At 49.5% G+C, this 25,733-nt stretch overlaps 3 protein-coding genes across 8 annotated transcripts in view; all 3 read left to right on the forward strand.

The window, feature by feature from the left end:
* The window catches only part of ptger1a (prostaglandin E receptor 1a (subtype EP1)), a 6,366-nt gene extending 4,861 nt beyond the window's left edge, over positions 1-1,505 (forward strand). For both annotated transcript variants that reach the window (XM_030350606.1, XM_030350605.1), the window contains exon 3: positions 1-1,505. This exon is cut by the window's left edge. In XM_030350606.1, coding sequence (XP_030206466.1) covers positions 1-227 — 227 coding nt within the window. In that variant the 3' untranslated portion in view covers positions 228-1,505.
* A 431-nt stretch (positions 1,506-1,936) lies between these two features.
* ilf3a (interleukin enhancer binding factor 3a) lies at positions 1,937-20,575 on the forward strand. Of its 4 annotated transcripts, none has more exons than XM_030350569.1 (20): positions 1,937-2,363; positions 3,157-3,522; positions 5,398-5,512; positions 6,548-6,741; positions 7,744-7,912; positions 8,771-8,933; positions 10,640-10,731; positions 11,575-11,670; positions 12,183-12,294; positions 12,583-12,680; positions 12,922-13,030; positions 13,143-13,289; positions 13,662-13,852; positions 14,538-14,660; positions 15,017-15,148; positions 15,510-15,674; positions 17,112-17,229; positions 17,352-17,390; positions 18,678-19,103; positions 19,907-20,575. In XM_030350569.1, exons 2-20 carry the CDS (start codon positions 3,401-3,403, stop codon positions 20,026-20,028), a joined length of 2,733 nt encoding a protein of 910 aa, XP_030206429.1. In that variant the 5' UTR covers positions 1,937-2,363; positions 3,157-3,400; the 3' UTR covers positions 20,029-20,575. The 4 variants fall into 4 exon arrangements, with proteins under 4 accessions (XP_030206429.1, XP_030206431.1, XP_030206430.1 ...); XM_030350571.1 differs by having other exon boundaries at positions 3,160-3,522; XM_030350570.1 differs by having other exon boundaries at positions 1,937-2,356.
* A 484-nt stretch (positions 20,576-21,059) lies between these two features.
* Positions 21,060-25,212, forward strand: acp5a (acid phosphatase 5a, tartrate resistant). Of its 2 annotated transcripts, none has more exons than XM_030350620.1 (6): positions 21,060-21,179; positions 21,874-21,964; positions 22,051-22,250; positions 22,555-22,679; positions 23,157-23,502; positions 24,396-25,212. In XM_030350620.1, the coding sequence occupies exons 2-6, from the start codon at positions 21,874-21,876 to the stop codon at positions 24,633-24,635; spliced, it is 1,002 nt and encodes a 333-aa protein (XP_030206480.1). In that variant the 5' UTR covers positions 21,060-21,179; the 3' UTR covers positions 24,636-25,212. The 2 variants fall into 2 exon arrangements, with proteins under 2 accessions (XP_030206480.1, XP_030206481.1); XM_030350621.1 differs by lacking the exon at positions 21,060-21,179 and adding an exon at positions 21,610-21,708.
* Positions 25,213-25,733: the final 521 nt, after the last annotated feature.

Below are 25,733 nucleotides of genomic sequence, written 5' to 3' on the forward strand. Positions count from 1 at the left end.
ACCGGACCCTGATGGTGGTGGGCGTGCGGCTGGCCTCCTGGAACCAGATCCTGGACCCCTGGGTGTACATCCTGCTGCGCCGCACCGTCCTGCGCCGGCTGTACTACCTGCTGAGGGGCCGGGCGGACCCCGTGAGGTCCGGCAGCACGCTGGGGCGCTGGGACCCCGCCAGCTCCATGCACAGCTCCGAGAAGCACGCGGCCCACCTGGTCAGGGCGGCCAAGTGACGGCCGGACGGAGACGGGCGGCGGCGGGGGGCTCAGGAGCGGGGGCGGGCGGCCCGGGCACTGGGTGGCTGCCGGTGCGACGCCTCGTATACCGTCATCGTGTCCACTGAGGCCGACCTTATTAACTTGATCCGTTCGTCCCGGGACGGGAAGCGTTCAGGTCGGACACTGGGATCTGCAGAAGGACTCGACCTCATGCATGTGTAGGCTCAGGAGGTGGAGAGGGGTCGGCTGGTAACCAGAAGGTTGCTAGTTCGATCCCCGGCTCCTCCTAGCTAGTGTCGAGGTGTCCCTGAGTGAGACGCCTCACCCTGACTGCTCCTGACCAGCTGGCTGTCGCCCTGCGTGGCTGACTCCGCCGTCGGTGTGTGAACTTGTGCATGAATGGGTGAATGTGAGGCAGTATTGTGAAGATCTTTGAGTGGCCATTGGTTAGAAAAGCGCTGTTTAAATGCAATCCATTTGACCATATTATCAAACAGGATGCACTAGTGTACATAGGGATTTAAAAAAGAAGAGCGCTTGCACGCATGCATCTATAGACTGGATAAAATAGGGGGGACCCCCTGGCTATTATTGTAACTTTCAACCTATTTTGTATTCAATTAAATTATAATTAAATGTTATTTGTATAGCCCTTATACACATGGGTACAGTCTCAAAGGGATTAACAACCATATATTTATTACCCCCCGCCCCTGACCCTAGCCCCCCGGAGGGCAAGAAAAACGTAATGAGCAAGGAATGGCCCCTCCTTCGAAGTGGGGGATCAGGAGTGCAATGGGGGCATTATTAGAACACATATACACAGGCAAAACAACTTCTTTACAGAGATAAAAGATGCACTAGGTGTACTTATTGATTAAAAAAAGAAAGGCAGACAAACACATACAGCTATAGACTGGATAAGATCATGCAGACTCCTTGCTATTGATGCAACTTCCAACCTGTTTGTGTCGGTCTATAGGGATTTCTAATGGCTTCATTTATGGAAATAAATTCAATACAGTCAATTCCCTTTTTTGTAAATTTAAGTCGTTGCAAATTATGTTATGCACTATGGATGGGTGTAATGGCACATAGACCCTGTTCGGTTATAGTGACAGACCCATGGGAGCCTTTCATGCAAACGTACTGTGGAGCTGCTTGTATAGTGAACGATTCCACTCTAAAAGGTCTATAAATATCGATCCACTATGATACTTGAATTATTTCCTTGATTTTCTGAGGACAATGAGATGACTGAATGTGTTATGTAAATAAAGAAATTGAATATGAGTTCATGCCTTGTTTAATTTATTTCATCTGTGTCTTTCGTCTTACCATGTCGGGAATTGTTCCCAGACCTTTGTCCTATGAACTAACTTACTGTACCGACAGCGATATATTGTATACTTATACTGCTATATATGCTTATTAGAATTATATATATACTTCTGACAAATGTACGTATTGTAAGTCACTTTGAATAAAAGCATCTGGTAAATGTCCTAAATCTAAATTGGCCCAATACTGAGGCTGTGTGCAATTGTGTTTTTTGTACTTGTATCAATAATTTCTAATGTTCCAGACTCAATAAAGCTCAATAACGAGGCAAAAATGACTTGTTTCTCAACATGTATTTATCTCTAGTAAATCCATCCTCAGACCAGATCTCTGGTCCAGACCATTTTCAGACCAGATATCTGGTCCAGACCATTTTCAGACCAGATCTCTGGTCCAGGCCAGATCCCATCTTCAGACCAGATCTCTGGTTCAGACCAGATTCCATCTTCAGAGCAGATCCCTGGTCAATACCAGATCCCATCTTCAAACCAGATCTCAGGCCCCGTCCACACGGAGCCGACTTTTTGGTGAAACCCCATCTTGTGCGTTTCGGCCGACCGTCCAGACGGAGCCGGCGGATCCTATGCCCGAAACCCCAGATTTCTGATACTATGTCCCAGAGTGTTTTGAAATATATCCGGACCTATGCGGTTTCGTGTTAGGATTCGTGCGGACGCCTGAAACGCAAACGAGAATAAACGAACTCAAACCCAGGAAACCTCAGCCCACCTCCTGACGTCATCACTAGGGGACGCCACTGACACAGACAGACAACAAATCGAAAAGGGTTTCTTTACAACTCGGTAAAGGGTGAGATTGCATTCAGTTGAACATTTCACACAAGTATAAACAAACCTCGGTTCTGAAAGAGGAAGAGAGTTCGCTGTTACGGGACCGGGAAAGCCTTCATTTCAACTATTTCTGCTGCTAGCTCTACTAGCCTGCTAGCCTCGGCTGGAGCTTAGCCTACTAGCCGTCGCTAAGCTACTCCTAGCCCAGTGGCCTTCTACTATCCTACTTTATTACCCTTAACATGTTAAAGGGATTGTCTCTAACTGCAGTATCTATCTAATTGGAGTAAAGAAGTATTTGCAAGAACGAGGTTACTGTTTCTGTTCAAGACAATGTGTTTGGCATAACTAGCAACAACCAATAACATGTTTCTTGTGCATCTCATGACCTCATTGAACAGTATTGACAACAACATGTTTATGATACAACGTTATTATTTACTGGCAACCTGGATTTAGCAACGTTTCTCATTACTACTGGGGCGGCATTTGGCTCAGGTGGAGCGAGTCGGCTGGTAACCGGTAGGTCGCTAGTTCGATCCCCGGCTCCTCCTAGCGGAGTGTCGAGGTGTCCCTGAGCGAGACGCCTCACCCCGACTGCTCCTGACGAGCAGGCTGTCAACTTGTCTGGTTGACTCCGCCGTCGGTGTGTGAATGTGTGCATGAATGGGTGAATGTTGGGTAATATTGTAAAGCGCTTTGAGAGGCAACTGGTTAGAAAAGCAATGTGAAAATGCAGTCCATTTAACATTTATCGTTCACCACATTGAATTGATGGTATTCATGTGGCGTCCATCCTTCTGCTCTCCCAGCAGGTGAAACTGGTCCACACCTGAAGTCATACCCCTGCCCCACCCAGCAGGTGACTCCGTTCCACGTTGAGCCCCTGACTCCAGTCCACACTGAGCTCCCGACTCCGGTCCAGGTTGAGCTCCTGACTCCGGTCCAGGTTGAGCTCCTGACTCCGGTCCAGTTTGAGCTCCTGACTCCGGTCCAGGTTGAGCCCCTGACTCCGGTCCACACTGAGCTCCCGACTCCGGTCCACACTGAGCCGCCATGGACTCCGAGGCAGCCCCGCCCTTCCACGTGTGGGACGAGGGGAAGGCCTACGAGGAGCTCCTGTCCTGGGACAGTCTGATCCAGCAGGGCCACCGCCTGCTGCCCCACGACTTCAACAGGTACACAGTACTACACATGAGTACACAGTACTACAGAGTACTACACAGTACTACACATAAGTACACAGTACTACACATGAGTACACAGTACTACAGAGTACTACACAGTACTACACATAAGTACACAGTACTACACATGAGTACACAGTACTACAGAGTACTACACAGTACTACACATAAGTACACAGTACTACACATGAGTACACAGTACTACAGAGTACTACACAGTACTACACATAAGTACACAGTACTACAGAGTACTACACAGTACTACAGAGTACTACACAGTACTACACATAAGTACACAGTACTACACAGTGCTACACAGTACTACACATAAGTACACAGTACTACACATAAGTACAGAGTACTACACAGTACTACACATAAGTACACAGTACTACATAGTACTACACGTAAGTACAGAGTACTACACAGTACCACCCATAAGTACACAGTACCACACACCACTATACAGTACTACACAATACTACACAGTACTACAAGGTACGACCAAGTACTATACATAAGTACACACACAGTACTACACAGTACGATCTAGTACTACACATAAGTACATACACAGTACTACACAATACTACACTGTACTACACAGTACTACACATCACTACACACAGTACTACACACCACCGCCCAAAGGTACACAGTACTACACTGTACTACACAGTACTACACACAGTACTACACACCACCGCCCAAAGGTACACAGTACTACACTGTACTACACACCACCGCCCAAAGGTACACAGTAGGGCCCGACCGATATTGATTTTTGAGTGCCGATGCCGATTATTTTCAGAGAAAAATTACGATTACGATTTAATCGGCCGATTTAAGAAAAAATAAAAAAAAAAAGCATATAAAACGTAGTTTTTGATACCTTAAAAATACTTTAAACACTTTTGACGAATATGTGAATTGAATGCAGAACCTTTGAGTGTTTTAGAAAACATTTACAGTCAAAAATGAGTGTAATGTAAAATGTAAAATAAATAACTAACTCCCAATGTGCTGCGCTCGTGAGCAGTGACTAACACGTGCGTGCTGAGCAGTATGGTCTCACCGTTAGAGTCTACAGTATAACAAATTAACATGGCCTGGGACCTAAAGAAAAACAGGCACAACATGCTCAAACAACGCGTCTTGTGTACATTGGTGGGGTGAGCGCGCAGCTGCCTGAGCGAGCGTGCTTTCATGTTGTACGGTAAAATTCAATCTCCTCTTTTTTACTCCAGCTAAAGTTGTTAGTTAGCAAGGCGAGTTGGAGCGCAAACTGCAGGATACTAAGCGCAATAACATTAAAAAAAAAATAAAATAATCGGTTGTAATCGGCGTCTTTTTTGGCCGATGCCGATTATTTTCAAAAAGGCTATAATCGGCCGAATAAATCGGCAGGCCGATAAATCGGTCGGGCCCTACACAGTATACTACACTGTACTACACACAGTACTACACAGTACTACACACAGTACTACACACCACCGCCCAAAGGTACACAATACTACACTGTACTACACAGTACTACACACCACCGCCCAAAGGTACACAGTAGTACACAGTAGTACACTGTACTACACAGTACTACACACAGTACTACACTGTACTACACAGTACTACACTGTACTACACTGTACTATGCCATCTGGTGATCAGTTCAAAGTGCTGCTTCATAGATTAACATATTATTATATTAGACATTACAATATGTACATCTTCTTTTATTTTGGTGGAACCAATAACCGATGTCCAACCTCACCGTCAGACTGGCACTGTGTTGCGTACGGGGAATGGGTTAACCTAGTGATGGTTAGTGCTTGGCACTTGTCTCTATGAACATCCTGACTTCATTCATAGGTACGAGGACCTGCGCTACTGGTACGACTGTCTGTGCTACGAGGAGGAGCTGCGGCAGTACCACGACTACATCGCTTCTATAGAGGAGATCGAGGACTTCCCCTCCCATCATGAGGTTCGTCCGACAACTTGTTAATATTTCGGTTTTTTCAATTTGAATCAAACTCGTGACGTTAGCCTACTGATCCAGGAAGTTCCCAGTTGTTATTTCTGCTTGTTTCTTTCCACCCTATTTTTCAATGTGTCCTTCTTCTACTTCCTGCTTTATTGTTTATTTCCATTTGTTCCATGATTACTCACTTCCAGTAGGAACATGTACAAAAGGACAGATACATATATAGACATAAAGTAAAAAAGATGAACTTACTTCTAAATTCAACCTCAACCGCAGTCAAATGCCTTTTAGAGAAAACTAATACATTTGAGACATACATTCGATTCTGGATCTTGTTCCATCCCTACTTGTTCATTCCCATGACTTATACTTAACTTTGGCACCGCAGTGGTGGAAAGAGCTCCCTTCCATCGTCAGGACCGCAGATCGCTCGCCAGCCGCCGTTAAAGACTCAAGACACTCCTGTTAAGAGTTCAGCTAGACCCCCCCCCGCCAACGCACCCCTCTTACACACTTACTGTATGTTGTACGACCTGGCACAAAGAAATAGTCCTTAGCATCGTGTAGCATCGTATCCTAGCTATCTGTGTTGTACACAGGGAATGGGTTAACCTACTGATGGTTAGTGCTTGGCACTTGGTTCTATGAACATCCTTACTGTACCGACAGCGATATATTGTTGTTCCTCTTTCTTCTGACAAATGGACTTATTGTAAGTCGCTCTGGATAAAAGCGTCTGCTGAACGCCCTCAATGTTAATCAGGGATTTCTTTTCATCAGCCTTAGCCGATACGCCGATACTGTTTTTCTTGAGCCGATATTTGGAGCCGATTCTGCTTTAGCTCCCTCAATTTACAGGAAAAAGAAATGACACAATGATGATAACAAATGTTACAAGTCTCAATTTAAAGAAGTAATATTTCTATAACTATCTGTAAATCATGCCGGGATTTTTATTTTGATCGAATTGTATTGGCCCATATATGTGTCGATCACTAATGTTGATGCGACCCCACCCCCCCACCTCTACTCCAGGCCCCAGCCCCCCGCACGCCCCCCCTGCAGCCCTACGACCGGCACCTCATGGCCAAGCACTCCTCGGTGTACCCCACCTCGGAGGAGCTGGAGGCGGTCCAGGTCATCATCTCCCACGTGGAGTGCGCCCTGAAGGCCGTGTCCGACACGCTGGACGAGAAACCCGCCGCCGAGGAGACCCCGGAGGCAGAGAGGTACAGACCCACGGCTCGAGGGCCAAGGCGCTAGAACACCTTCTCATTCGAGAGAGTGAGAGGGATAACGCTTTGGAGGAAAGCGACATAATCTCATAGATTCCTCTTTTATTTCTTTTTTGGGCATTTTTCAAGCTTTATTTGACAGTACAGAGTTGCAATGGGGAGACAGAGAGAGGGGGAGGGGGGGAATGACCTGCAGTAAAGATCCACGGGTCGGACTTGAACCCGCGACCACTGCAACGAAGGCCGCGGCCAATATGGTACATGCTCTCTCCAGTACGCCACCGGAGCGTCCTAGATCCCTCCTTTCATTGTCCTCCTTTATCGTACCGTATCAACGGTCATAACTACACCATCTCTGGTTCAAGTGCACAGATTTAATCATTTGAACATTACCTGAGTTTGTTACTTAAGATGTGAGGGAAGTTTTAACTAAATCCTGAGTAACAACTTGTTTGTGTCAAACTAGCACTTAACTAAAATCGGATTGCATCTTCAATACCTAAATCATGTCCTAATTCGTACCAAGTTGAACCGCGCCAGTTTATTTTCGCTTCAACGTGACGACAACTAGGGCTGGTATTGCCAGGTACCTCACAATTCAATTTGATTCGATTCTTTAGGTCTTGAAACGATTTCAAAAAATACCTAAATATTATTTAGAATTAACCATTTCAAAACGAATTAACCATTTCATTGTGCTTTAACTAGTAAAAAGAGAATACACAATCGTATAGTATTGTTCCTGAGCTAAACTTGCAGCATAAAAGTAATAATCATAACATGGACAAATGTAAAAGGGCATGTACATTTAGGCATACTCGCTTCTAGAATACAATGACTGAGTGTGCTTCTTTCTTTATTTTAATTTTTTTAATGTAAATTGAATCGAGAACAAATAATTTTCAGTGCGTTGATGAACCGATATTTCTACCCAGCCCTAACGGCAACCAAGCGGCGCCGAATCAGCCCCTTTTTTTAACACCTCTGTCCCCCCAGCCCGGAGGCGGCGGAGCGCGTGCTGCGGGGGGTGATGCGGGTGGGCCTGGTGGCCAAGGGGCTGCTGCTGACGGGGGACCTGGACCTGGAGCTGGTGCTGCTCTGCGCCCACAAGCCCACCGGGGCGCTGCTCGGCCGCGTGGGAGAGCTGCTGGACCAGCAGCTGCAGGTAGCGTGACGCTTTCTTATATTTCGTCGGCTGATTGAGTGCGTTTTAGTATCCTCTGCGAACCGACTCGGACCTCGGATGTGACGCCACGCCCACACGGCCGCGTTTTATTATGTTTTGCTCGGTCGTTTGAGAAAAACATGGCCGCCACCCGGAAAGCTGTTGTCGCGGTAGCATTGGCAGAGTACCGGGCGCTCCAAAATGAGTAGGCTATATAGGTAGGCCATAGGCAGAGACACGGATGCAGTAAGGTATTGCAGTAATACCAGTGATTGAAATTGCCATTTCAACCACCAAAGCGGTCAAAGCACAATGAAAACAGTTCATGCTTCAAGTCATTTGGGCGCAGCCAGAATTCAAGATGGCACAGCCATCTTGAATTCTGTCTCTGAATCCTTGCTCGGTCACCACTGTGTCCAACCGAGGTGGGGAGTTCGCCGTCCGAGGAAAAGGGGCGTGTTCGTGCGTGTCGCTAGGCAACGTCCGAGGACCTCCGAGACGGATGGATAATAAAACGCAGCATTAGCTCAGGAGGTAGACGGGGGGGGGGGGGGGGGACTTGTAACCTGAGGGTTGCTAGTTCGATCCCCGGCTCCTCCTAGTATCCAGAGTATCGTGGCGCCTCACCCTAATGTGGTCGACTCCGCCGTCGGTGTGTGAACGTGTGTGTGTGAACCGTCACTTTGGATAAACGCCTGAAGTGTAAATGTCGACATCTGATGTAACATAAGTCAAGGCGACGTGATTAGATTGACTGGCATCAAGTAGTAAAGACAGGCCTCCCCTACGGTGAGACGTACGGGGTGCTGCCCGGGTGTGCCCTCACTGTCCCGCGCCGTCGCGCGTGTCTTCCACCAGGTGGTCACCAAGGACAAGTACCAGGTGATCCAGAGCCCCGAGCAGGCCTCCATCGTCGTCAAGAGCACCAAGACGCTGGTGTTCACCCTGACCATCCACCTGACCTCCCCGCTGATCCGCACGGAGCAGGAGGCCCCGCCCAGCGAGGCCTCCACTGATCCAGGTACGCCCCCCCCCGGCCGGCCCCCGGCTCCATCCCGCCTCCAGCCCGCAGAGTCCCTGTACGGTTCCACTGACCCACCACCTCCCCCCGCCCCGCTGTCCTGAACCGTGTCTGCTGCCCGTCCCCCGTCCCCGTCCCCCCGTCCCCCCCCGGACCTCAGTGGGGCCCTACAGGGACTCGGGCCCCTTGTCCTCGTTAGTGGACTGGACCAGGGGCCTCGTGTCTCTCTTGAGGCCCCAGTCGTCGCCCTGCCACACGGTCGCAGCAGTGGTGAACGATGCATTGCTCCTGATGTGGTGACCGTAGCTCAGGCCCCTGACTCCCCACCTGTGCTCAGGTGCAACGGGAGGACATGTTTTGAGAATGGGGGGAAAAAAAAAAAAAGCGCGAAGTGCATGGATTTTATGCAGAAGTTGTACATCTGGTTCTAACTGCAGCAAAACTGATGGAACAAGAAGGGAATAGCTTCGGCTTCTGGCTCTGGGGAAAATCCTGGGTGAGTCGAGACGCAGGCAGGAAAACCTGAGGTGCAAAATAGGGTTGGCGTGCAAACGTGTGGACGAATGGTCTGAATTAGAGATGTTCCGATACCATTTCTTCATTCCCGATACCAATTCCTGAACTTGAGTATCGGCCCATGCAGAGTATCTACCGATATACAGCATGTAGCATTATAACTACTAACAGCACTTACTGTCACAAGTGTTCTTTTCAGAACCAGATAATTTACATTTATAATTTAAATATTTTATATTAAAGTGGTGGTATCGGTATTGGAACAACTCTAGTCTGAATGTGTTTTAATTGACGTAGAGCAGGAGGGATGACTGGCCAGGGGGAGCAGTGTAGGGCCTTCACGGTCAAGGGTCTGAGCCAGTCAGTGCGCTATCAGTTTTGCTGCAGGGCGGAGCAGACTTCCAGATTCTTTAAATGGTTCTGATTTACAACTGATTGCCTTCTAGTGTGTTAAGTTTTTAGGGACGCTGGACCTTTGACCAACTGGACACGCTGTCTCACGACGGGGGGGGGGGCAAAGCAGTAGACCCAGGACAGAGAGGCTGAGGCCAGGGGAGGCCTCTCCCCCCTTTACCACCAGGGGGAGACCGGCACACATTGGGTAGACAGCCTCAGCCAATAGGCACACAGAGACAGACACACACAAACAGACACACACACAGAGACACACACACAGAGACAGACACACACAGACACACACACAGACAGACACACAAACAGAGAGACATACACAAACAGACACGCACACAAACAGAGACGCACACAAACAGAGACGCACACACACACACAGACACACAGAGACACACACAGAGACGCACACACAAACAGATACACACACAAACAGACCCACACACAAACAGAGACACACACAGACACAGAGAGAGACAGACAGACGGAGAGAGAGACAGACACAGAGAGAGACAGACAGAGAGAGAGAGAGAGAGAGAGACAGACAGACACAGAGAGAGACAGACACAGAGACAGACAGACAGAAAGAGGGACAGAGACACACACACAGACAGAGAGAGACATACGCACACACACAGTGTAAAGCAGGTAGTTGACCACCCCCTGGGCTCCCCTCCCCTTGCTGTCGATGCTTTGGGGATGCTGGCGCTCCCTGCGCTGCAGACAGACGCGCCCCCCTTGGTCAAACTGTACCTTGTCTTCTTGCTCCACCTCGTCACTAGACACGCAAACGGTCGTCGACCCGCCGGACGTTCTGGACAGGCAGAAATGCCTGACCGCCCTGGCGTCCCTCCGCCACGCTAAGTGGTTCCAGGTTTGCATCCCAGTCCTTACTTGTACTCCAGCAATGTCTTTACACCTGTGCCTGTTCCGTTCTACCGCTGCAGCTGTTGAGAATAGGTGGTGCATAGAGCAGGTCTGACATTTTTCAGTCCCGTAGATTTGAGTTTGAACACAGAAAGTGCACATGCTTGTGTAACAGTCCTCTCAGCGTTGATAAACCTGTCCCCAGTTCCTCTGTTTAAGATGGGGATGTCCATTAACACCAGGATCCTCCTCACCCTCAATACCCTTGGTTTGTATCCACGGGTTCAAACGAGCCAGCGGTATTGACCTTTAACCCCAGTGTATACGGCTGCCCGATTATGGAAATAATCGAAATCACGATTACTTCGACGATCCCTTTTGAGTTTGAAAACGTGATGCATTTATTCAGCGTTTGTTTCCAAAAAAACTCTGTCACTGAGAACTTTGAAATATCTCCTTTAAAAAAAAAAAAAAAACAGCAGAAAGATAATGTTCAAATTCAAAATAATGTACAAATGTGTATCCAGCTGTTCTCATCAAACTTTTAATGAATAAAAAATATGTATAGATCAACAAAAAATAAATAATAAACATTTCAACTCGATTTATATTAGTTTGGATGCCCAAAAATTTCCAGGGCTTCCAGGGCACTCTGAGTTCAGATCAAGGTCGTTAACTGACCTTGGATAGCGTACTTAGTAGATGAGTCGACCCTAATCAAAGATCCAGACGGAGGCGGGGCCTCTGCAGGTAGACGGTGACAGGCTGAGGTCAGCTGAGGTCAGGCTGAGGTCATCTGAGGTCAGTGACGGTGACCTTTGACCTGACCTGTCACTGCTTGGCTTCGCAGGCGAAGGTCAACGACCTGAAGTCCGCCGTCATCGTGATCCGGGTCATGAGGGACCTCTGTAAGCGCGTGCCCGCCTGGGCCCCGCTATCGGGATGGGTAAGAGACGCTCGCTTTGCACCAGCGCTAGCATTAGCCTTAGCCTTAGCCTTAGCCTTAGCCTTAGCATTAGCATTTGCATGAGCAATTACAAGCCGTTTGAAAGTCGACTTTTCAGCAGGCTTGCAATGGCTAATCACGCTCACACGTGGTGGCATAATGTAACCCCTTTAAGATAGCATTTTAGCACACTAGGGTATTTATAGCCCTAGTGTAAGCTAGTGTTTATAGCATAAGCTAGTGTTTATAACATAAGATAATGTTTATAACATAAGCTAGTATTGATAAAATAAGATAGTGTTTATAACACAAGATAGTATTCATAACATCTATTCATCATTTAAGAAATTCTGATAAAAAAAATTGCTTTCATTCTTTTTTCTTTTTTACATAACGTTAAAGGTTTGTAAAAAAGAATGAATCCAGCTGTAATTCGACTAAGCCATAAAGGGCTTTAGCAGACCATTGTGTCGTCTGTAGCCGCAGTGTTCCTCTTGTGTTCCCGTCTCCAGCCGCTGGAGCTGCTGGTGGAGAAGTCCATCAGGACGTACGAGCGACCGATGGAGGTGGGGGAGGCCTTCCGACGCGTCCTGGAGTGTATCGCGTCCGGAATCCTACTGGAAGGTCGGTCATCGTTATGGCTTCCCACAGGGGGGTCACGGCTAGGAATTCCAAGCCTTGGGGTCAAGTGTTGGGGTCAACTGTGTGTGTGTGTGTGTGTGTGTGTGTGTGTGTGTGTGTGTGATGAAAGTGATTCTCAAATGAGTCTTAGAGATGATGATGACGAGGCCACCTCTGTCGTTAGATTTGGGAATTTTTGTGTTAGATTAAGCCTTTCTCTTCTCCTCATTGACATTAAGAGTTATGCATGCAGTCTGCTTGTGTATAACTTAAGACGGTGTGTGTGTGTAGGCGGCCCAGGGATCAAGGACCCGTGTGAAAGAGAATCCACGGACGCCATTGGCCACCTGGAACCCCAGCAGCGAGAGGAGCTCACAGCGAGCGCTCAGGTGAGTCCAGCGCCTCACAGGGTTGCAGGAGAACTCTTGATTCTAGACTTGCGTTAACTTTAGGGCATTTGGCAGACGCTAACCAAACATTGTGACAGCCAGCTCTTCAGGAGCAGTTAGGGGTGCCTTGCTCGGACACTCCGATAGGAGGGGCCAGGGATTGAACTAGCAACCTTCGTGTTACCAGGCAACTTGTCTTCCTCCTGTGCTAGGCTGACACTTCTGTGCATTCCCTCCCCAGCACGCCCTGCGTCTCTCTGCGTTCAGGCAGCTGCACAAGGTGCTGGGCATGGACATCGTGCCGGTCCGACCCCAGAGGCTAACGGGAGCCAACATCAAAGACATCAAAGGTGCTTCGCTCGCCGCTGCCCTCAATAAACCACACGTTTGGTCCGCCTCGACCGGGTTGGAGCCCGGGTCCTGCGGTGAGATCCGTCCCTAATGAACCCATGTTGGCTCCAGCCCAAATAGAGCTGTCCGGGCCGCTGAAGACGCCCGTGAAGAGGGCGTTCCCGGAGATGGAGAACCCAGCCGATGACCGGCAGCTCAACAGCAAGCAGAGGAAGTTCCTCAAGTTCCAGAAGCACAACCGCTTCGACAGGAAGTCCTGTGAGCATTAAGTATAGCATATCGTATGTAGTTAGTCCTGTAACAGTAGGATCCTTCCTTAAAGGTGTTTTACATTTTACATTTAGGGAATTTAGCCGACACTTTTATCCGAAGCGACTTACAATAAGTACAGTTGTCAGAAGAAAGAGAAACAACAATCTATCGCTGTCGGTACAGTAAGGATGTTCATAGAACAGATGCCAAGCACTAACCATCACTAGGTTAACCCATTCCCCGTGCACAAGAGATAGCTAGGATAAGACACTACACCATGCTAAGTACTATTTTTAAGTGCCAGGACGTACAACATACAATAAGTGACAGTGATGCCATGACCCTCCCTGACCCCATGTGTCCCTGCTGACCCCCCAGTCTCGGACGACCTCTGCATGAACGCTGTGATGCGGCTGAACCAGTACAAGCCGGGGCTGGACTACCGGCTGGTCTCCCAGGTGGGGCCGGTCCACGAGCCGGTGTTCACCATGGCCGTGGACCTGAACAGCACCACCTACGAAGCCACTGGCCCCTCCAAGAGAGTGGCCAAGCTCAACGTGGCCACCAAGGTGAAGGGAGGCCCCTTATGTCTTCTACTGCACGGTCACTCTGATCTGAACCTGTAACGTTCTTCAACGGTTGGGAGCAACCTGACTTTAAAGGGGACCTTTTGTTCCACCGGGTGTGAGTGTGATTAGCCGTTACAAGACGTTTTGAAAATCAGCCTCTTCTGACATCACATGTAAGCGTGTCCCCATAGATTTATGTTGGATACGTTTGCTACGGTCCACTGGGTAGGCTGGTAGGCTGATCTGTCGAGCGTACATCTAGGTGGACACGCCCCCTTGTGACGTCAGAAGAGGCAAATTTTCAAAACGTCTTGTAACGGCTAATCACACTCACACCTGGTGGAACAATAGGTCACCTTTAAGATTGAAATGCTCTGCAGGAGATGGAGTTGGTGAGCAGTAAACAACAAGGATTTATTTTTGCTCAATGCACTGTATTTTGGACTGCATCTATACAGCGTCTTTCTAATCAGTAGCCACTCAAAGTGCTTTACAATGCTGCACCCCTTCATGCACACATTCACCCCCCGACGGCGGAGTCAGCCACGCAGGGCGACAGCCAGCTGGTCAGGAGCAGTCAGGGTGAGGCGTCTCGCTCAGGGACACCTCGACACTCTACCGCTCACACGCTCTACCTCCTGAGCCATGTGCCGCTCTCAATGAGCACCGTTTCTGTCCGTCCCAGGTGCTGCAGGAGCTGGGTCTGCCGACCGGGTCAGAGACCAAGCCCAGCGAGGGTCTGGTGGAGGGAGAGGGGAGCAAGGCGGCGGGCAGCGCCTCTATCGCCTCCGCCGCCGGATCAGAAGACGTGAGCGTCTGTTAGCTCTGTTAGCCTGTTAGCTTTGTTACCTTTGTTAGCCTGTTAGCTTCTTTAGCCTGTTAGCTTTGTTAGCCTGTTAGCTTTGTTAGCCTGTTAGCTTTGTTACCTTTGTTAGCCTGTTAGCTTTGTAAGCCTATTAGCTTTGTTACCCTGTTAGCTTTGTTAGCCTGTTAGCTTTGTTACCTTTGTTAGCCTGTTAGCTTTGTTAGCCTGTTAGCTTTGTTAGCCTGTTAGCTTTGTCGCGTCGAGGGCCGACGTGGTGGTGGACGGCTCGGTGGATGATAACGTTGTTGTGTGTTCTTCATCCTCCTCCTCCTCCTCCTCCTCCTCCTCCTCCTCCTCAGGGCGTGGCCGGCCCCATCCTCACCAAGCACGGGAAGAACCCGGTGATGGAGCTGAACGAGAAGCGGCGCAGCTTGAAGTACGAGCTGTCTGCCGAGACGGGGGGCTCCCACGAGAAGTGTTTCATCATGGAGGTGGGTGGTGCATGATCCCTCCAAGGCTCTGCTCCAGAACCAGGAGAGCTTGTCTTTAATATATTCACTGCAGCTCTAGTCACATGCCAACGCCTTTAGCCTCCCGACTCTGTCTCACGGCCTGTCGACGGTCTACAGAACCCTGAAGCATCCAGGTCAACTTTATTCACGGCTTTTAGGAACATACAGAACACAGTGAAGTACAATACAGAGAAGGACTATTAAGCAAACGCACAATGTCACCGCGTCCTCCAGAGTGGGACGTTGAGCTCCTCGGGAGGGTTCTAGCTCCTCCGTCTCTCCGCCGTCGGAGCCCCTCCAGCCCAGATATTCATGGGGTCGTGGTCTTTGGTCTCCTCAGGTGGAGGTGGACGGGCAGAAGTTCAAGGGTCGCGGCTCCAACAAGAAGGAGGCCAAGTCCTACGCAGCGCTGGCCGCCCTGGAGAAGCTGTTCCCCGACTCGGCAGGGGGAGCCTCGGCCTTCAGCAAGGACTTCCCCAAGAAGAAGGTCACCTACACCGACATGGTAGGGTACAAAGACGGGGTACTGTACCCTGACCTGGTAGGTTAGAGACGGGGTACTGTACCCTGACATGGTAGGTTAGAGACGGGGTACTGTACCCTGACATGGTACGGTACAAAGACGGGGTACTGTACCCTGACATGGTACGGTACAAAGACGGGGTACTGTACCCTGACATGGTAGGTTAGAGACGGGGTACTGTACCCTGACATGGTAGGTTAGAGACGGTGTACTGTACCCTGACATGGTAGGTTAGAGACGGGGTACTGTACCCTGACCTGGTAGGTTAGAGACGGGGTACTGTACCCTGGCATGGTAGGTTAGAGACGGGGTACTGTACCCTGACATGGTAGGTTAGAGACGGGGTACTGTACCCTGACCTGGTAGGTTAGAGACGGGGTACTGTACCCTGGCATGGTAGGTTAGAGACGGGGTACTGTACCCTGACATGGTAGGTTAGAGACGGGGTACTGTACCCTGGCATGGTAGGTTAGAGACGGGGTACTGTACCCTGACATGGTAGGTTAGAGACGGGGTACTGTACCCTGACATGGTAGGTTAGGGACGGGGTACTGTACCCTGGCATGGTAGGGTACAAAGACGGGGTACTAAACCCTGTCATGGTAGGTTACATTACACAGAAGAGGGTCACCTACCCTGATGAGGTGGGCGGTACTTTGTGAGGACTGGCATCCAAACAAATTCATCCCAGATTTTTGTGTCTCCAAATTTTTCAAATATTCTAAGCAAACTGTTTTATATTAAATTACTGTTAATATGTTTTAGGCACAATGCTACATTGTTTTATGTACTATAAATAGTATTATTAACTATATATTAATATAAGATATAATAATAATTTGTAATATATGACTTGTAAATAGTTGTACGATCTTGTGATATAATATTATTAGGTTCTTTGATTGATTGATGATTGGTTGTGAATAGATATAATATTATTAGGTCAGGCTCTCTGATTGGTTAATGACCGTTTGGCTCCTCCTACAGCAAATCCCAGGTTCAGCTCTCTGAATGGTTAATGATGGGTTGGCTCCTCCTACATTACATTCCAGGTTCAGCTCTCTGATTGGTTAATGATGGGTTGGCTCCTCCTACAGCACATCCCAGGTTCAGCTCTGATTGGTTAATGATGGGTTGGCTCCTCCTACAGCACATCCCAGGTTCAGCTCTCTGATTGGTTAATGATGGGTTGGCTCCTCCTACAGCACATCCCAGGTTCAGCTCTCTGATTGGTTAATGATGGGTTGGCTCCTCCTACAGCACATCCCAGGTTCAGCTCTGATTGGTTAATGACCGTTTGGCTCCTCCTACAGCAAATCCCAGGTTCAGCTCTGATTGGTTAATGACCGTTTGGCTCCTCCTACAGCAAATCCCAGGTTCAGCTCTGATTGGTTAATGATGGGTTGGCTCCTCCTACAGCACATCCCCGGGTTCGGGACCATCAGGGGAATCCCGTCGGACCCGGGAAACCACCCCTGGAAGGGGCGAGGAAGAGGACGAGGAAGGCCGTACTCCAGAGGAAACCAGTACAACAAGAGTAAGAGTTGACCCCCCGCCGACCTGTCGAGGTCAACGCTCACCGTGACCTCACTAGGGTACACGCTGTGGTCGCTTCCGTCTCAGGGAAATTTACGTGAATTCTCCTTTTTTATTCTTTAGCAAACTACAATTATGGGAACACTCCAGGTGGAGGCTATTGTGAGTGTTGTTCCTTCTTAACACAGACGCACTACGCCCTGTAAAGAAACAAAAACACACACGCACACAACGCACGCCTCACGTCTAGAACTGAAACACGCACGCACATAAAGCGCTGATTATGGTTCCACGTTCACGCAACGAGCACGCAGGACGCTTCGACGCAGTCGTGAACCTTTGAAGAACACCTATTATGCTTTTACGACTTTTATGACCTATAAACGTTGCTATAGTGATTTATAGTCATGTTTAACCATACTAAAGTGTCAAATAATGACGTACATGCATTTAGACGTGTTCCCTGCTGAGCGTCTGGGGTGGCTGTGCAGAGCGCTAAACAAACACTAGGGGCGCCGGTCACCATTCCCTTGTTCAAATTTCCGGGATTTATCTACGTAGAACAGTCCGGATTTTCCATGTATGGTTATGCTGCAACATGCTCTTCCGGACGGTAACCAATCACAACGTAGTGGGGTTGGCAGGAGGGGGGCGAGGGGGCGGAGAAGGACGAAGCCGAGCGTTGACAGAGAACGCTGAAAGCGCCCAGAAGAGAGGAAGAGTTTCCCGAAAATCGACATCGTTTCTTGTGCTGTGATTCGTGTCAGGTTGCTCTACAGGAGTCATTCATAAGAAATGAAGACCAGAACAGTAGTATTATAGGAGATCTTTAAGGTGCTTGCACACCGCCGCGCGGCAACCGCCCTGATAGCCGCCTCGCTGCCGGAGGGCTCAGCGCGGCGCTGTGAAGGGACAGGCGTCTTCAAATCCGGCTGCTGCTGCCGCCGCCGAAAGCTTCAGCACGGGGGAAGCTGAGCGGTAGGGCGAAGTCTGTGCGCGTTCACGTGGGCGGCGACCGCTTCCTGGTCTACAGCCGCTTCTGTAACCGCCTCCCGTCTGGCGCCCTGCCCTCGTCGGAGGGAACGGAGGCGGCGAGCTGCCGCGCGGCGGTGTGAACGCAGCTTTATATATTTAGTGAGCGGACCAATCACAGCCCTTGCTGCTGCGTCGCCTCGACGGACGGTTACACTTTTTGGGAGGCGCACGTCCGGCCCCGGCGGAGGACGCAAGGAGGGTCCGCAGGGACGTAAGGGGTCCGTGACCCCCCCTGCGTTGTGTGAACGTGGGACCGTAATCAGCCCTTAACACACACCCCTCGACCCCGTCTGGAAACTAAAGCACGCACACACATAACGACGCCTCCACCACTGCACCTCACACTCCTCACCCCCCGCCCCCCCCCACCCCCGGGTCACCTCAGCCCGTCTGACGTTACCCTCTCCTCCGCAGCCTCCGGCCCCCCCAAGGGCCCCCAGGCGGCCCCCGGTGGAGAGGCCCCTCCCCCCTCCGCCACCGCCGGCGGCTACGGAACCTTCTACCCGGACGCGGGCTCCTACACCTACTCGGCCCCCCCGGTCTCGGCCCCGGCCCCGCCCCCCGCCGCCGCCGCCGCCCCCCCCGCCGGCCCCGCCCCCACGGCGGCCGCTGAGCCCACCAGCTACCACTCGATGCCCCCCCCCGCCGACCAGCAGAGCCCCTACAGCTACGGCTACGGCGAGGAGAAGAAGAAGCAGCTGACGCAGATGGCGCCGCAGGGTGTGGCTCCGCCCCCCGGGGCGGGGCAGCAGGGCGGGGCCCCCCAGGGCCAGGCGGACTACTCCATGTACAGCACGGCCTACCCCAGCTCGGTGACCGGGGGGCAGAACTACAACTACGGTGAGTCAGGGGGGGGGGGACCGGGGTTCAGGTGGAGGGGTCTGAACGAGACCCCGGTAATCATAATCATGAGTTGAGTTCTCTCTGTCAGTCGAAGGCTGCTGACGCTGCCTGATCAATAGTCAATAGTCACACGGCTGCTGAACTCTAGACCGATCGACCCACCGAGGCCCATCTAGATTGAGGGCATTCAGCAGACGCTGTTATCCAAAGCGACCTGTGGCGGTTCACAAACACATTCACACACCGACGGCGGAGTCAGCCCCGCAGGGCGACAGCCAGCTGGTCAGGAGCAGTCAGGGTGAGGCGTCTCGCTCAGGGACACCTCGACACTCTGACACAGCTAGGAGGAGCCGGGGGTCGAACCAGCAACCTTCTGGTGACCAGTGAACCCGCTCTGCCTCCTGAACCACGTGCCTCCCACCAGACTTGTACTCCGTGAATTTTAACTTTCCAACACATGAGCAATCAGCCAACTCAATAACTTATACTGCACCATGTATATTTACCGTACATATTTAAACTATTCAATATGTACTTGATCATATTATCACTCGTTATTTCTACTTACTTTTGTTCCATTGTATTGTATTAATTCGATGTGTTTATCGGTCGAGGAGAGCACAGAACACTTGAATGTTTAAGTTGTTAAACGACAGCTGCTAGCAGCTGTCGTTTAACAACTTAAACATTCAAGTGATCTGAGCTCTCAAATAAAGAGCTGAAATAAATACAATAAAATATGCATGTTTGTTGCTGATGTGACTTCATAAAGACTGACCTTCACCCCCCCCCCCCTCCAGGTTGGTCGGGCCAGGCATCCTGGCAGCCCCCCCAGCAGCAGGGCTACGGGGGGGCGTACCCGGACCAGGGGGGGCAGAACGCCGCCACCTACCCCGGGTACGGGCACGTGAACTATCAGTGAGCGGCTCTGAGCGCTGACCCCCCCCCCCCTGAGGAACGGCTCTAAAAGGAATCGCTCTAAAAGGAGCGCAGCCCTGTGATGCTCGTTCCTCAAAGAGCCGGGACGCGAACCAGTCCACCACCACTTCCTGGGAGATAATTTTAGCTTCAGTTCCTTTTTATGTTACGTTTTTATTATTTTTAACCGTGCTGTTGTTTTTTTTTTCCTTTTGTACTCCTCGTCCTTAATGCACACGTAGGTCAGACGGTGTTACAATGTGAAGCCTGCGTCAAATCCCGAACATTAGCGTTTTAACTATTATTTAACGACCCGTCCTCTGTCCTGTATGTTGACATGAATGTAAAGTTGACTGTAAAACATTTCTTCTTCTGTTGTCTTTTTATAAATGTCCTTTGTATCTGCGCAGGCTGACCTTTGTTTCCAGGTTGTGTACTAACCTGCTCCACCGTGGTTCTGACTAATAATGTTTTCTCTGTTACCTGTGTCGGTTAAGTGCTGTCGTCTTGTTTTGAGAATAAATACTAAGAACTTTTATTTTGAAACGTCATCTTGTTATTCGAGTCATTTGATCCCCTTGTTGGTGGTTATATGACGTGTGTGGGATTGTGTGTTTTGGGTTGTTACTCACATGAGCTCTTTCGATATTCGATTTGGGTACAAATCTCAGAATACGGCACATTTAAATAAACTTGAGAAATTGGGCTTGAGTTTGAAAGGTGAACGGTGGGTACTGACTTTAAATCCAAAGTTATGAAAATGTTCGCCTAATAATGTCTTCAGTTGGCCTATATCAATACTTAATAACCGATAGGACATTTTACTTAAGTGAAACTTTGAAAAGCTTGGACGCATTAAAGACAATGATTAACAACCTCAATGAAAGCAGATGGGGTCAAACACGGGGCTTTAACTAGACGAACAAAAGATTCCATTGAGGTGGAAATAATGGAAATAAAGTAAACAATCTTATTGTATGGAGCATCACATGATCTCATGACCTTGTATTCTCCGAATGACTCAGCCCGTGAGGCACCATCATGCCTGGGGCCCCAGCCCGGGTCCAATAGGGGGGCCAGCCCGGGCTGATAAAAGCCTGGACCGTGAGGGGGTTGGGGCTGCGGGGCCGTCTCACCGCTCAGCCCTCCGTCACGGTGAGTTTAGTTTCTGCGGACCATCTCCTGCGAGATTTAGTTTTGCATTAGTCTGCTTTATTATAGAGTGCGACACACAAGAAGGTATGGGAGATAGAGGGGAAGACATGCGGCAAAGGACCGCGGGCAGGAATCGAACCCGGGTCGCTGCGGTGCGATATGCACTTTTAAGAAGCTTTGTTTCTTAATTGATACGAGCACTCGACCTGGATTATCTCGCGTGGATTAAACGGTTTTATTAGACAATTATACAGTGTTTGTATATATTACTAGTAGACGTGGAGGTCGGCGGTGGTCATTTCATTTCTTGGTAGGCTATCAATACAGAAGGGTCTTTCTTTGTGTCGGGGACGATCTGTGAGTGCCTCCGTGGGCTCTCTAATTAGGTTATTCTAATTAGGCTTCATTATCTCAAGCTTGTCCGATTTGGCTTCGGCCAATCACAGATCCCCTTCCAGACGATGCCAGATCAATAAAGCATGAGTGTTGTTGTCTCTCTGAAACCCGGGAGCGGAGGTCGAGGTGCAGGGTGAGAGTCAGCTAATGTTTTGGGAGGGTCAATTCGCTGTTGGAAGGGTGAAGTCACTTGGTAGCGGCAAGTCATATGTAGTGATGTCCCTAGTGGGCAATTTGAGTGTATACAGTATGTTCTTTTAATTGCAGTTGTTTATCTTCTACTTTTTCTCTTTTTTAGATGGCACTTGCACTATTAAACATCATGTTGGTCGCCCTCCCCATGGCCCACTGTTACCCGACTGTCTTTCAAGACCTACCCCAGGGGAGCAGTACGTTTATCATTCTCTTAAATACTTCTGCATGTTCGGATAAACGCTGCAACAATACGATAACATCTGGGACCCTTTCACCCCAGGGAACAGGTCTTCTATCAAGTTCCTGGCGGTGGGGGACTGGGGGGGTGTGCCCTACCCGCCCTACGTGACCCCCGTGGAACAGACCACCGCTCGGGAGATGGGGAAGATCGCCAAGCAGATGGGAGCCGACTTCGTTCTGGCCCTCGGCGATAACTTCTACTACACTGGCGTTGACAGTGTGGACTCTCCTCGGTTTAATGTCAGTCGACGCATTCTATTTAGTTTTTTTGCATAGAAAAAGTACGGAAAGGGTTTCGGACCACATGTGAATTGTTTTTTGAGTTTAAAGTCAGAATTATAAGTTTAAAGTACATTTTTATTCTGACTTTAATGTCGGAACTCTTAAAAAAATAATTGCATCTGGGCCTTATCCTCATTTGTAATAGATGAATAGATTCGATTTATATTATCTATCTCCATATATTTATATAAATCTAATTAATTTGGCTACTACTTTTTATATGATTGACATAATGATGCCCAACCATTGTCTTTTAACCCAGGACACGTTTGAGTCGGTGTTCACCGCCAAGTCTCTGAACATCCCCTGGTACGTCCTGGCCGGCAATCACGACCACGCCGGAGACGTCAGAGCCCAGATCGACTACAGCCGCAAGTCCAGCAGATGGTCAGCGGATTGCTTTTAAAGCCTTTGGTCAACAAAGACTATAAAAAGTCCTAAATTAGAAACATGTGGCTTTCATGCGCTTCCAAACAGCTGGTACATTTACATTCAGGGCACTTGGCAGATGCTTTTACCCAAAGCGACTTAGTATAAGTACATTTGTCAGAAGATACAGATGCTGCAATATATTGGTGTCGGTACAGTAAGGATGTCATTAGAACCAAGTGCCAAGCACTAACCATCACTAGGTTAACCCATTCCCCGTATACAACAAAGATAGCTAGGATAAGATGCAACAAAATGCTTGGTACTATTTTTAAGTGACAGGACATAGAATATACAATAAGTGCATAAGGGGGGTGGCTATGGTGACTCGATGTGACCTAAGTGAGTCTGAAGAGAGGTTCAATTGTATAAAGGAGTAATCTAAGTTTATTTATTCTTTTGCCCTCTTGTGTTATGACCCCATCGTCTCTCCAGGCGCTTCCCCTACTTCTACTACGAGCTCAACTTCCGCATCCCCTCCACGGACAAGACGCTGGCCATCATCATGCTGGACACGGTGATGCTGTGCGGGAACTCGGACGACTTCGTGGGCGAGAAGCCGCAGCGGCCGCTGAGCGCCGTGGACGCCAGCCGCCAGCTGACCTGGCTGAAGGCCCGGATGAAGAAGTCCAGGGCCGACTTCCTGCTGGTGGCCGGACACTACCCGGTGTGGTCGGTGTCGGAGCACGGCCCCACCGAGTGCCTGCTGAAGCTGCTGCGCCCCCTGCTGGTCAAGCACAACGCCACCGCCTACTTCTGCGGCCACGACCATAACCTGCAGGTGGGTGGAGGTCACCCCGGCTCGTGAGGCACAGCAGGGGGGTGGGGGGGGTAGAGGGGTGGGCATATGGGAGACATTTACTGTTTGTTTAAAGGAGATGGCCTTACCCCCCTCTTACGCACTTATTTTTTGTTGTACGTTCTGGCACTTGTACATTGTACTTGACATCGAGTAGTGTCTTAACTTTCCTTTTTGTCGGGGAATGGGTTAACCTAGTGATTGTTAGTTCTCGGTTCTATGAACATCCTTACTGTACCGACAGCGATAGTGTTTATTTTTCTTCTGACAAATGTACTTATTGTAAGTTGCTTTGGATAAAAGCGTCTGCTGAATGAGAGAATTACTTTATGATATACACATAAAGTATAGTATTTCCTGTATTCTATATGGAGCAGAATAAGTGTTGATAAAACGGGTCACAAACGTGTCTTTCTGTTTTTATACCAACTTTATTCACTAGTTTGTTTCTCAGGGGGGGGGGCACGAGGGGGTAAGAGACGTCTAACTACCCCTGAGAGGGACAGCCTTACTAACACTAAAAACGTGACTCGTTTTGGAAAGTATAATTTCAGGAGGTAGAGAGGGTCGGCTGGTAACCGGTAGGTTGCTAGTTCGAATCCCGCCTCCTCCTAGCTGAGTGCCGAGGTGTCCCTGAGCGAGACGCCTCACCCTGACTGCTCCTATCTGCTTCCCATTACCGCTCCCAGTTCATCCAGTAAAGGGTTAATGTCTGCTCCCAGTACAAGGTTAATCTCTGCTCCCAGTTCATCCAGTAAAGGGTTAATGTCTGCCTCCAGTAAAGGGTTAATGTATGCTCCCAGTACACCCAGTAAAGGGTTAGCGTCTGCTCCCAGTACACCCAGTAAAGGGTTAACGGTCTGGCCCCCTCCCAGTACATCGTGGAGAGCGACGTGGGCTACGTGGTCAGCGGCGCCGGTAACTTCCTGGACCCGGACGTCCGCCACTGGCACCACGTCCCCAGGGGCGCCGTGCGCTTCTTCACCGGTGAGGCGTCCACGCTGGGGGGCTTCGTGCACGGGGAGGTCTCCAAGGACCAGATGGTGTTGACCTTCTTCCAGGCCAAGGGCACCTCGCTGTACCGCACGGTGCTGCCCCGACGGGACCTGGACTAGACTAGGCAGGGACGGGACCTGGACTAGACTAGGCAGGGACGGGACCTAGACTAGGCAGGGACGGGACCTAGACTAGGCAGGGACGGGACCTAGACTAGGCGGGGACGGGGACTAGGCGGGGACGGGACCTTGACTAGGCAGGGACGGGACCTGGACGGGACCTAGACTAGGCAGGGACGGGACCTAGACTAGGCAGGGACGGGACCTAGACTAGGCAGGGACGGGACCTGGACTAGACTAGGCAGGGACGGGACCTGGACTAGACTAGGCAGGGACGGGACCTGGACTTGACTAGGCAGGGACGGGACCTGGACTTGACTAGGCAGGGACGGGACCTGGACTAGACTAGACTTGGCACGGGACAGGGTCGATCCCGGTCACAGGATCAGGAGTGGTCTTGTGGTTATGGTGGAGAACCCCGGTACTCTACAGCCTTGGAAAATATAATCGCAGACTTTGCTATCCTAGCTACTTGTATCTGGTTTTAATACAGAATTGTTGTAACTACGAAGACAAAAATGTAAATTTTTAGAATGATTTTAATGTATTGATAATAAAATATGGAAGATGTACTGTACATTGGTGTCCACTGGCTTCTGTTCACCTGGTTAATGTTTTCTAAATTAAGCCCGTGTTAAGAGCCTGTTAAGAGTTCGCCTGGACTTTGCAAAGCCACACCAGTCTTGCACACTTATTGTCGTACACCCTGGCACTTAAAAATAGTACTTGGCATTGTTTAGCGTCTAATCCTAGCTATTGTTGCATACAGGGAATGGGTTAACTTGCCGATGTTGGTCCCTGGTTTTATGGACATCCTTACGGTATAGGCGATATTGTTTTATTTCTTACAAATGTACTTATTGCAAGTCGCTTTGGATACAATTTAAAGTGCTTGGAAGGTCCCCACCGTATCGTGCACATTGTTAAATGTTCAACACTGGACTTCTTGGGTGACGGGAAACCAACCGTCTAAACACGAGCCTCTTGACTGGGTGGAAGTCTTGTATTGCATACTCTCGTACATTCATTAGAAGTTTAATGAAGTGGTTGGAAAGATGTATTTTAGTTTTGAATTTAAGATTTCATAAAAGAACACTT

This window comes from Gadus morhua, chromosome 3 (genome assembly GCF_902167405.1).
Source record: "Gadus morhua chromosome 3, gadMor3.0, whole genome shotgun sequence".
Taxonomy (NCBI): Eukaryota; Metazoa; Chordata; class Actinopteri; order Gadiformes; family Gadidae; genus Gadus; species Gadus morhua.

What these genes read in the sequence shown, in the direction of transcription:
- ilf3a (XM_030350569.1), top strand. Translation starts at nt 3,401, where the DNA reads ATGGACTCCGAGGCAGCCCCGCCCTTCCACGTGTGGGACGAGGGGAAG. An exon ending in CTGCCCCACGACTTCAACAG is followed by an intron (nt 3,523 to 5,397) that starts GTACACAGTACT and finishes CTTCATTCATAG; the next exon opens with GTACGAGGACCTGCGCTACT. An exon ending in ACTTCCCCTCCCATCATGAG is followed by an intron (nt 5,513 to 6,547) that starts GTTCGTCCGACA and finishes CCTCTACTCCAG; the next exon opens with GCCCCAGCCCCCCGCACGCC.
- acp5a (XM_030350620.1), top strand. Translation starts at nt 21,874, where the DNA reads ATGGCACTTGCACTATTAAACATCATGTTGGTCGCCCTCCCCATGGCC. An exon ending in AGACCTACCCCAGGGGAGCA is followed by an intron (nt 21,965 to 22,050) that starts GTACGTTTATCA and finishes CTTTCACCCCAG; the next exon opens with GGAACAGGTCTTCTATCAAG. An exon ending in AGCCGCAAGTCCAGCAGATG is followed by an intron (nt 22,680 to 23,156) that starts GTCAGCGGATTG and finishes TCGTCTCTCCAG; the next exon opens with GCGCTTCCCCTACTTCTACT.